Source organism: Dendronephthya gigantea, unplaced genomic scaffold, assembly GCF_004324835.1.
Source record: "Dendronephthya gigantea isolate DGI-Jeju-01 unplaced genomic scaffold, DenGig_1.0 000076F, whole genome shotgun sequence".
Lineage (NCBI taxonomy): Eukaryota > Metazoa > Cnidaria > Anthozoa > Malacalcyonacea > Nephtheidae > Dendronephthya > Dendronephthya gigantea.
In genome coordinates, this window is record NW_021163086.1 from 555,182 (window position 1) to 566,794 (window position 11,613).

An 11,613-nucleotide genomic window follows, 5' to 3' on the forward strand; every position below is an offset into this window, starting at 1 on the left:
ACGCGCATTTGTGCAAATCTCCTTTAAAGTTTTTACTTTAATTTTTATAAATTACGTAAAACAATTATACAAAACGATATTGAAAAGAATCGCATACCTTTATTGTTCAGGAAAAGCCGTATACCCAGATAATGAAAAACGTTGCACGTTGGCACGTTGTTGAGGACACGTTAAAATGTACACTACTTTTTCTTTTTAAAAAAAATAAATATCACGGTAGGACCCAGGCCTAGGACGGTAGACCTATAGGTTTATATACGTCCCTTTTTCAGTCCATTTTGAATTTCATTTGGCGGGACGAAAATACTATACATATAACTACTAGGCCTATACTAAAGGCTGAAGCTGAATTTATTATTTAACATCTATATGTATATAAACAAATGCATACTAAAATTTGCGGCAAACTAAGCGGTTCTTTCGATTTATACACACGTACAGACCAGCAAGTTTTTCGTCATGTACGCAAAAAAAATTCACAAGTTTTCCTTGACAAGGACACTTGTTCAAAAGCTTTTTGAAGTTTTTCAATTTCTGCATGTTTGTTTTGATATTCGGTCGTATACTCATTTTATCATGGCTCATATCGTAAAATATACTCATATTTTCGTAAAACTTGTCAAGAAAAATTTGCCAATTTTTTCCCGTTTACACGAGCAAATAAAACTTGGCAAGGAAACTGACTTGTCAAAGAAAACTTGTTCGTTATACACATGCACCAGCAAGAGAACTGGTCACGAAAACTTGTCAAGGAAAACGTGCCCGTTTATACGGGGCTTTATACTGACTTACCCGATACTGCTATACAAGCGTGCAAGGAGCTCTAAGTTTCTTAAGTTTCTCAATGACCACGCAAAACTTGAATTGTCTTTTAATTAGTTCATTATTCGCCGAAGGCGAAGGCGAAAAGCGTTTACCTTTACCTTTACCGTTTTTTTACCTTGAAAACAATTTTATGCCCAATTTTTTTTACTTCTTTTGTGCTTTTAGTTACAATAATTTCGTTAAAATAACGTTTTTCTTCATCTGTCACTTCATCTGACAAGAATTGTTAGATTTTGTTACATTTTGAAATACCACTTAGGTGATTAATATTACAATTCACCGTAATTACTTATACGACACTCGAGTATACATGTAAGAGTTTTTCAATTGTAAGACTTCCTAAAGAAGAGAAGATATTTTAAATTTGTCGAAAAAGAGCTCTCTCTGCATGGCGCTGTCTGTATTAATTCGCAGTAACAAAGTGGCGTAAACGCGCTATAGTATAAGCGATATAATATATTTCTGGTATGTTGAAATCAGACAGTGTCAAAATTATTGAGAAAATTTTAAAAAGTTCATCGTTTCGAAATCCTTAAATATTGCGTTGGAACTTTACCGGAAGTGCATCCAAAAATGTATTAATTTGGTGAGACCCAACCAAAATATTATAGGAATTTACTGAATAGCGTACGTGGCGTATTACCCAAGCTATGTAAAATTCTTACAACTGATACATCTCTCTAAATACTTTTCCATGTGTATGCCTGGATGGTGGTTGCTGTGGTCGATTATTGGTTGATATTGAGGTTGCGGTTGCCATCGCCGTATTGCAAAACATGTATGCCGTCTGAAAGGCGCGCGACGAGGGATTCTGGCGAGAGTCAAAATCAATAAAGCTTTCGGGCAAGTTTTCCTTCACAAATTTCACTAAAAGCTAGTCAAGCCAGCTTTTCAAGTAGAAAACTGCGCAACAGTATCTTCGCGCCAATTGAGCGGTTCAGTTGGGAAGTTTTATCATTTCTGTTTGTTTTGAGATTCGATTGATTCATTTTATCATATCGTCGTAAATATTATCGTAAAACTTGTCAAGAAAAACTTCTCAAGGAAAACTTGCTATCATGGAACTGGTCAAGAAAACGTGTTAAGGAAAACTTGCCCGTTTGTACGGCTTAAGGCTTCCGAGTTCTGGTTGGCCACTCTGAGTTCGAGATTTCGACAGCTTATGAAATTTAGAAACCGACAGAGAAAACCGTTCACGATTTTGTTCACGCGAGCAATAAACTGAAAACGTTTGGATTTCGGCATCCTACTCATGATGAGCAAGGTCCAAGGATATATTTTTATGAAAACGAACAGTCAAATCATTTGAATTTTTTGTATTAATATATAATAATTTGTAAACAGAATAAACCATTAAACTTGTTATTTCTACTATAAAATATGTTATTTTTTAATTGTTAAAAATATTGTGAAGTATCTTTTACTAGCAAACAATTTAAAAGATATAAGATGAAAAAAATACGGCATCTTATTTGACACAACTATAAAACTTCAGTATTGCCATTAATTTTGATAATAAAAGAAAAAAGTCTCAAAAATCTCTAGTCAGTTCTCGAAGTAACGACGTTTACGTAACCAAGTCGGCTACTGAATCATGATAAAGAAACCTCGCATCCACTCAAAAGTGCGGTCGTCAAAAATCTGATATAGAATACGTAAAATTTATCATTAGCCTTACTAATCTCGACCGCAATATCTTTAAGGGCTTTGATTTCCGGTGGATTATACGTCTCAAGGAATCGAGATATCGCCAAATGATGTTCTTGTTTTGTTCTATAGTATAGCTCACGTCTTAGAAGTTAGACCTGCATGCCGACTTTGTTTATCGGAGTCAACTCTATCTTGTCGTTTAATCGATATTCAATCGTTCTTTATTCACCCCTATTACACCTGCTGAGTTACGCACCATTGGCACTGCTGCATTCAGTGACGAATTATTTGGTCAGCATATGAGATAAGGTCAATTCCGTTTTGCTGGTAACAATTCAGGGGCGTGATTGATTTAAGAATTTCGGTAACAAGTATATAGCGAACAAAAATAGTGTTAGATATTTAGGCTGAGTTTACAGACAGTACATCATATTTTAAAAATATAATAGTTCGAAGTGTAAACAAGGCGTTTGTTTACGTTACAGACTTTCACATCACGTTTAGAGTGCCGGGCATAGAATTACTACCGCGTTTTAAAAATGCTCTTATTTTTCGAATTATTTTTAAACTCCCCTTTCGAAAGTTGTCGCCTGTTTCTGCCCGCTAGCGGAAAATGTGTTCACACTTTATTTCGACATGCATGTAGCTGATCACAGTCCCTTCAGCGTCGACCAACTGTATTTCCGGTTACGTTTTCGTCACAGCCTCTCGTCCGCCCATTGAACCCAATATAACTGGCAGACTATCTTCTGGTAAATTCCTTGGACTTTCATGATGGTTTTAAGTTTAATTATTTTCGTGCAAAATCAACCGGTGTTTGGTGTTTTCCAAAGTCCTTCCCAACTTCCACAGCGAATGCAGGTTCGGCGTCAACAGACGACCCTGGGAACGAGGTTCGTAACCTCGTAATAGAAAATATGGGGCATTTCTGGGCATTTCTCAAACCGCAGATATCTATATAGTACCTGAACGGCGAGCTTCATGCTTCCAATAAGCGTCTGGGTACGAGGTTGCAGATGTCACATGATCTAACAAATTGTGGGGAGGAGGATGTTCGATTTCTGATGAATCTATTTTATATAAGAAAAGATCGCTGAGGAATAGTGGCTCATGTTCGCATTTAGAAGCAATTTTACTGTTGAATTTCACCTTTTGATCTAGCTGGTGTATTAAACGGCAACGTGAGTGTTTAAATACTTTATTTTAATGATGTTTACTTGATCTAAACGATCGTATTATTAAGTGTAAGCTTCAGTTTAGGGTGGTCAGACTTTCATTTGAACACCAAGCGCGTTTGGCTCGCGGAAAACCATACATTTATGTCCCGTTAGGTGTATGGTTTTCTTAATGAATCGGTGTATATTTTAATCGTTTAAACGGGAGACAAGTGTTCGCTTAAACGAATGATACGACACAATGTTTTGTAAGGTATTTATAATAATATGATATCGAATCATCAGAGTGCCGTCGTGTGAATATTTAGGCACATGCTTCGGCATTGATACTTCCCTTCGGGGACAATAAAACTCGGCCTACTTTATACGGTCGGAGACCCCTAAATATGTCCAAAGAAATTACACGGGAATCTAATAGAATATATACGGTACAAATACAGCGCCGTGATATCTGACAGCGTTTATATTGTTTCATAATATATTCCGTTCTCCTGTAATTATCGAGTCTGTCACATTTTGTGGCCTTTCGATCTTTTATGCTTGCCAAGCTCAAAACGTGAATTTCGTATCTTTCGTTTTCAACCACTCACGACATTTCACGCCAGTGTGATGGGAGTAGTGTACTTTATTGTGCCCTTGTTAATCCGTGAGATAATGCTGACCGACTTCGTGTGAATATACATACATGTATATATACGTATTAAATAATTGCTACTTTAAATCAGAATAAACAATAAGAAGATAGAAACATTACCATCATTACGTTATCTTGTCAAGTTATGCTTTTAAATAGATCACTGGTATTTATAAGCTTGTATGTTAAGCTGGGTATTTTTGGGGTGGCCCGTGAATGTATCAATTGTAAATAGAAATATGGTCCAGTGACTCCAATATGATGACTCGTGTATAAAATGAGGAAGTGTGTTGACTGTTGAGCCATCATTCGGTAGTCTGGTTGGTCTACAATTCTAGCACAGTTAATATGAACTAGTAGTCAATAATCTCTAGTTCCCAATCCAAATAGTATTTGAATGCAAGTGGGAGATATACTTGTGGAGAGATATTTCCATATTTCCTTGTGTTTTTTCATGAGCTTGCATTATTGTGGCTAGATTATGCAAAGGTAGATATTTTTTAGTTTTAGTTTTCCATAAACTATAAACTGTATTTCAAAAGCTTACTGTGTCATTATATACTTGTTGACATTTAACACATCCCATCATTATTATAATAATATTTGGAATCCACCAAAACAAACTAAACATTTTGCAGTCAAACCAGGCTCCATTCGAAGCAATATAGATTATAGTGTCCTGCAGCATTGCAACTTGGATTCACAGTTTGATCCAACCGATGATACAATGATATAATTCAATTCCAGATTGAAATTGCAATGAAATTTTTTGAGGACTTCTATTTCCCAATTTGAAAATGTAGCAGCCCTAATATAATTGTCTACAGGAAATTATTGGCGAAAATGAGATAGCAGACAATGCCTCATAAATTTAGATCATGTATTGTTGTTGTTCAAACATCAAGAGGTGGACAAGTGTTGCCGTAAATATTTCCTTTTGGCAGATGGGTTACAAACAAAAAATCATATGTTAACATGCCCATTGTAGGTCTAGGCATGCCCACTGGTAGTAATATCTTTTATTATCTCTGTTTCACGAGCAACTTTATACTGGTGATACACTGGTGGTATACATGTATTTCCCATGATGATGGATGCTTACTCTGCTGCTAGCCTGCTACGGTAAAGCCTTTTAACATTGGCCGAGTCAGCAAACCAAAATGATTCTTCAATTCTGATGTTCAACATAATAAATAATTATTATTTATGTAATATCATTTCAGTCATTTGAAACACAAAGGACAGTTTTTCCAGTGTGTCTTAGCCTGACCATTTCAGTATAAAATATGCCCTTGTTTCTGGTTTGAATCATGTGGAAATTTCTACTCAGAACTAGCATGGTTACAAGAAAGTGATTTAAATTCAAGGGACAGGCACTTAAAGATACATGTGTTGCAATATGCAATATCTAGTCGTTCTAAGTTGAGTGTTTCCAGAGCTCAGTAGAAGAACATCCTATTATGACTAGAGATCAGTTTGATTAATTTATTTCACAGATTTTTGAAGTGCCCATTTAATGACAAACTTTTGGGCATAGGCTATTTCCTGTAAATGCATCTTTTCAAAAGTTTTTCTCACTCAAGCACATAGGCTTTAACGTGCCGCATTTGCACGTGACCGGATTCGTTTGTATCAGTCGACGTTTCGTTGTGTTTTATAACTACGCTTTCACACGCTTCCGCGTGACTGGGCGACCACGCGTATCCGCGAAAAGGATAAGCATTAGCATAATGTGTTTGTGGGGTATTTTTACAGCAGTGTTCTGCTCTCAACGACGTTCCAACCTCGCTGGTATTTCTTTATATTGCGAGCTGAACTATTTTCTGCATCGAAATATTGAACTAGATAGGGAATAATTCAGAAATATAGCTGGGCAGCATCACCATGTATATTGTAATTTCGTTGCAAAAATAAACCATTCAGTTTTGGAAAGTGCCGCCCTATGTACATGCCACAAGGCGTAATGGGCATGACCTGACCCGACTTGACCATACCCGACTTGACCTGGCCTGATATGCTTTGCTTCGGAAGTCTTGTTTTAAATTATTATAATTAGCCAGTAGCAAGTTTACCAACCTTTTACCTTGACTCTGGGTTGGGGTAAACGATTCTGGGGTGGGGTAAAAGGCCCTAGGATCGGCCAACCGCTTCTGAATTCTGATTGGTTAAATTATTTTTCCTAATGTATGTGTAATTAGCGGAATATGCTTTAATGCTACAATATTATCCGTTCTACTTGACGCCGCCATTTCGAAAATATTCGGCAAAATTTTATGATAAATTATGCTTATTCAAAATACCCACATTTATGCTTATTCAAAATACTCACATTCCGATTCCAGGGCCTCTCCTCTTCTATCCCCTCTGGCCCTGGGAACGAGGTTGGCAAGTTTACTCCTAAAGACACACAATCCTTTAGCCTTTGTCGATACATGGAATGTTTGTATACCCCATAAAGCGACATAATAGACGATATTTTATTGAGGATAGTAACATGGAAACTCTTAAGAATCAGCCATTTGTACCTCCCTGATAAAAGAGCTTAAAATTTTGCACGACTTTGCACAATCGTTCCTTATTTCACTGTTATGGATAAATCAATCCATGTTTTTGAAGTGCCATGTAACGGACTGGTCATCATTTATGGCCGGGATGGGGGCTAAAGCGAAATTGATGGGGTAACTGAAAAAATAGGTATGACTAGGGTGAAACAAAGTATTTGAAAGTGAAAGGTGGGGTAAGAAATTGAAAAAATAAATGAACAATAAAATTAACATTAGAAATCTTTTCATCATAAAGAATTGAAAATGAACTGTACCATCTGTTATGTCGTTTGTTTCTGAAAGATATGATAGGGACTGGGTTGAATTCGGAAATATCACATTGAAGAGCATTGAACTTGCAAACTAAAGGTTGCTGGCTCCATTCTCACCGTGGTCAAACTAATTTTTCAGCTTGTCCGGTTGGCCTCTCAGTCTGAGTATCACAATTTTATTAAAACATTTTCTCTCTTAGCACCACAACCCCTACCACAACGAATGACCGGTCCCTAACGAATTGGAAAATATTGAAATAGGTATCATTTATATTTCCGTGTAGATATGGCTGAGGAGGCATTTGCCATCGCCCTATATGACTACCATTCACAAAATGACGAGGAACTTTCCATAAAGAAAAGTGATAAACTGCTTATTTTAAATGACAGTGAAACATGGTGGAAAGTTCAAAATGAACGCCACCAATCTGGTCTCGTACCATCGAACTATTTGCAGCGAACCGACTTCAATAAGGGCAAGAAGAGCATTGTTCACAAAATATTTTCGAGAAAGGGAAGCAGTGGTGGCCCATCGGATCCCAACACAGAGCCACCTGGGTACGCGTCACCCGAATTTGTCCCCACGCGCGATAGTTCATCAGGCAAGGTGGACGAGGCTATTGCGAAGTATAACTACACACCCGTTAGAGACGATGAAATCGCGCTCACGAAGGGTGATCGAGTAAATGTGCTGGAAAAGGAAGGCGACGGATGGTGGAGGGGTGAAGCCAACGGTAGAACGGGATGGTTTCCCTCCAATTACGTGGAGATAATAAAAGCGGGTAATAAGGAGGGCAACGTTATATGCAAGGTGCGGACTTTGTATGCATTCACAACGACAAGTAGCGAGGAGTTGAATTTCGAAAAGGATTCCCTGTTAGAAATCATCGATCAGCCGAAAGATGATCCCGAGTGGTGGAAGGCCAGAAAGGAGGACGGCACGATCGGGCTCGTTCCCAAGAATTACGTGAAGATCCTTGATGGAAATCGAGACGAAAAACGACCGGTTCTCGACGGCGCTGGTTCAACGCCCGTGGCGGTTGTGGATAATAGTATCCTGAATAAGGATTGGTATCATGGAAATATTTCACGTCAGGAATGCGAACGCAAGCTAAACGCGGCTCCCGACGGCGATTTCCTCGTTCGAGCTAGTGAGACGAAGGTAAGAAAACAAGGAAGTTATTCGTTTTAGATCGATCATCAAATTTGTTTACATTTTCTATAACCCAATCAGAATTTCTGAATATTGACTACTTCCGGTAAAAAGGTGCATTTACCATTTTACATGTAGGAATTCTCATAGCTAAGCCTAAAAAGTGTAAACAAATGTGCCGAAAACGAAATTCCTATTTATTTGGTAACAGCGAATAATCGTGCAACGAACCATTTGCCTGCATTTGTACCCAGTTATACATGAAAGTTCTTATCTGATTTTATCAAAATCATTGCATATTATCACAACACATGTAAGAGAAAAGTACTGATTTCAATTTTTGGAGCTAGACGCTAACCTCGCACAAAAGTTGCTTTTCCCTAACGATTGTCGATGCTCCATGAACGCGTCATGTTATGACAAGCGTTTTGAATTTTGCAAAAAATTGATCATTTCTGTTTTCGACGCTGATATTGATAACGCATCCAACATTTCTTTTCAGAGTGGCGATTTCTCGGTATCGATGAAGGCACCTGATCGGATTAAGCACTTCAGGATCAAGGCATTGCCAAATAACGGTTTTGGAATTGGCCAACGAACATTCTCATCGCTAGACGAACTTGTAGAGCATTATAAAAGGATGCCGATATTTACATGTGAGAACGGACAAAAAATGTACCTATTACGGTCCTACCCTAAACAGGACTATTTAAGAAATGGTATCCAACGTTAGACTATGAGAAGTTAGAATATTTAAATGAGTATACACTCATGTATACTTGATCTATTTACGTATAATGGTTTAGGCTTGAAAATGAAATCTGCGTAATAGATTGGGCGAAATCGTAATACTCCACGGTGAATAGTATAAATATATATATCTATATATATATCGTTCTACCCGTTTGGTGTTTGTGCAGTTTGTAACTGTAATTTCAGTGTAACATATCAAAAGTTTACAGTAAATTATGTAAGAAATATCACAGTAATATTGCGCCTTAGGAATAAGGCGTTTACTTGATTTTTTCTTTAGAAGATTGTAACGGAGCCACCTGTGTTACCAAAAATGTACATTTGCGATAGATAATTAATGATTTGCACAAAGCCTTTGGAATGAGTTAGAGAAAGGAGCTGTTAAAATGCACGTTAACTTTAATGCGGGTTAACTGCCCGCGAGGGTACTAATTCCGCTCGGAGATTTGGAATTACACCCGAGTTTTGCGACAGAACATAGCGAAACCCAAAGTTTTCCAAATTCTATGTAATGATGTTGGATGTTTTTGTTAGTTATGCGCATGCGCGAAATTAAACGAGTGGAGACTGGTAATCAACAGCCTACTGATCAGACAGAAATTTGTATCTCTCAATACGCAAAATTTTTTATAAACATTACATATAAACATTACACCAAATGAAATATCAAAAATAATATAACAGATCCAATCACGAAACACCAAAAATACAAAGAGTTGCACTTCAAGATTGAATAACCGAAGGGAAGCTTCGAAAGGTTTGAACAGTCCAGGAGATTATTTGCTTGGTTTGAAATGGCGATGGGTGCTGCATGCATGTACGCGGTGTCTCAAAAAGTGACACTAAGAAATCATCTCGTCATTCCTAAACCGCCCCACGCATAAGCGCGCGTGATTACATACGAGGGAATTTGATGAAACTCTTTCCTTTGTCAGTTGAACGATGAGGTCCTTGTAAGTGGAATATTGTGGTAATATAATATTTGGTTTATTTAAAATTCAAGAACCTGATGTCTGCATCTAAAGGTTTAGCATTGCGTCCAGACTTTGGCCCGATTTGGCCAAAAAATGTGGTTCACTTTCTGCGCGGTCAAATGGCGTCAAATTACTTCCATTGAGGTAAGTTATGTGCTGCCTGTTTATATCAATGCCGTATTCCGTGTTTCTTTACCGGTTTTAATTTTTAATACTGTATTTCAATATACGCCACCAGAAATGCTGGCGGTGGAAGGCTATAAATGGTCTAATTCTGGTCCTATGTTCTGGTCCTATTTAAAGTTCCCAGCATGTTTGGCGCTCATATACAAAAATTAAAATATAACCATGCTTTGGTTATGATGTCAAATATTTCGATATAGGTAACCACACTGTTTTAATGCTTTTAATGGTCAAATGCTTGTCCTATGTAAAGTTGCAAGCATGTTTCGTGCTCACATACAAACATTAAACAATATAATCATGCTTTGGTTATGAAATCAAATATTTTGACATGGATAACCATGAATGCTGTTTTAATGATGAAATGCTTGTCCTATCAGTCTTAGTCTAGTGATGAAGACAATGGCCTCGTAACTCGTAGGTCGGTGAATAATGAGACGAATATATTTTCATTATGACTTTCGAAAGGGATTTTGGTAAATGTAGCCTTTAACACCAAGCGCTGATGCTCTTGTAGATAATTTTTGAAGAACATACGTCGTGCATGTGCGCGTACTATCTTTAATTATCTACGTTTGTGATGTGTGCACTATTGCATTAAATCATTTCCTAATGAAATTAACCTATTTTAGCTTATAGCAAATGCAGTGAGTGAAAAAGGACACTTTAAGGTTATTAAACATACTTAAATGCTATTGGAAAACGATAAAAAGTTGAATTTAGAAAAAAGAAACCCGTGTAGTTGCAGGGAACGAATAATAATCCCACAATCACCACATAGAGCAATGTCATTGAATATAATAAGCCTCCGGCGTTTGGAGTCGCATCCACTGGCACTGTGTGACACGCCGATCTATCTCGCTTCTCGCTCTCTTGTCCTGTCTCGAGAAAAGAGGCTCCTCTTCCAAGTTTGACTATGACGCCGTAGTTGTTCGTTTATCGCATGTCTTAATTATAGGCGGAAGGATTCAATTATGCTTGCATAATGTTTTTCATTATAATGGTTCGAAAACTTCGGGAAAAGGATCAAGTAAATTAACTGATAACCATAAAAGTTCAGGACAAGATCTTGTAGTCTAGAGGCGAGGACAATGGTCTCCCAAGTGGTAAATCCATTGTTCGAATACCACCATAGTTGTATTCTATTATGAACTTCGTGAAAAAGATAAAGTAAATTAAAAAACCATTGCCGTTCAGCACAAGACCTTGTAGTCTAGTTGCGAAGACAATGGTCTCCCAAGTGGTAAATCGATTGTTCGAATCCTACCGTTTTTCCTACCGTTTTACCGTTTTTACGATTATTCGAATCGTAACCGTTTTTCACTATGAACTTCGTGAAAAGGATTAAGTAAATTAAATAACCATAGCCGTTCAGCAAAAGATTTTGCAGTCTAGTGGCGAAGACAATGGTCTCCCAAGCGGTAAATCGAAGGTTCGAATCCTACCCTAAT

General features: G+C 37.5%; 1 protein-coding gene across 1 annotated transcript; it reads left to right on the plus strand.

Annotated features, from left to right (window-relative positions):
- Positions 1-3,486: 3,486 nt before the first annotated feature.
- On the plus strand, positions 3,487-9,295 carry LOC114531977 (cytoplasmic protein NCK2-like). The gene is made up of 3 exons (XM_028553572.1): positions 3,487-3,656; positions 7,384-8,261; positions 8,755-9,295. Exons 2-3 carry the CDS (start codon positions 7,386-7,388, stop codon positions 8,983-8,985), a joined length of 1,107 nt encoding a protein of 368 aa, XP_028409373.1. The 5' UTR covers positions 3,487-3,656; positions 7,384-7,385; the 3' UTR covers positions 8,986-9,295.
- Positions 9,296-11,613: the final 2,318 nt, after the last annotated feature.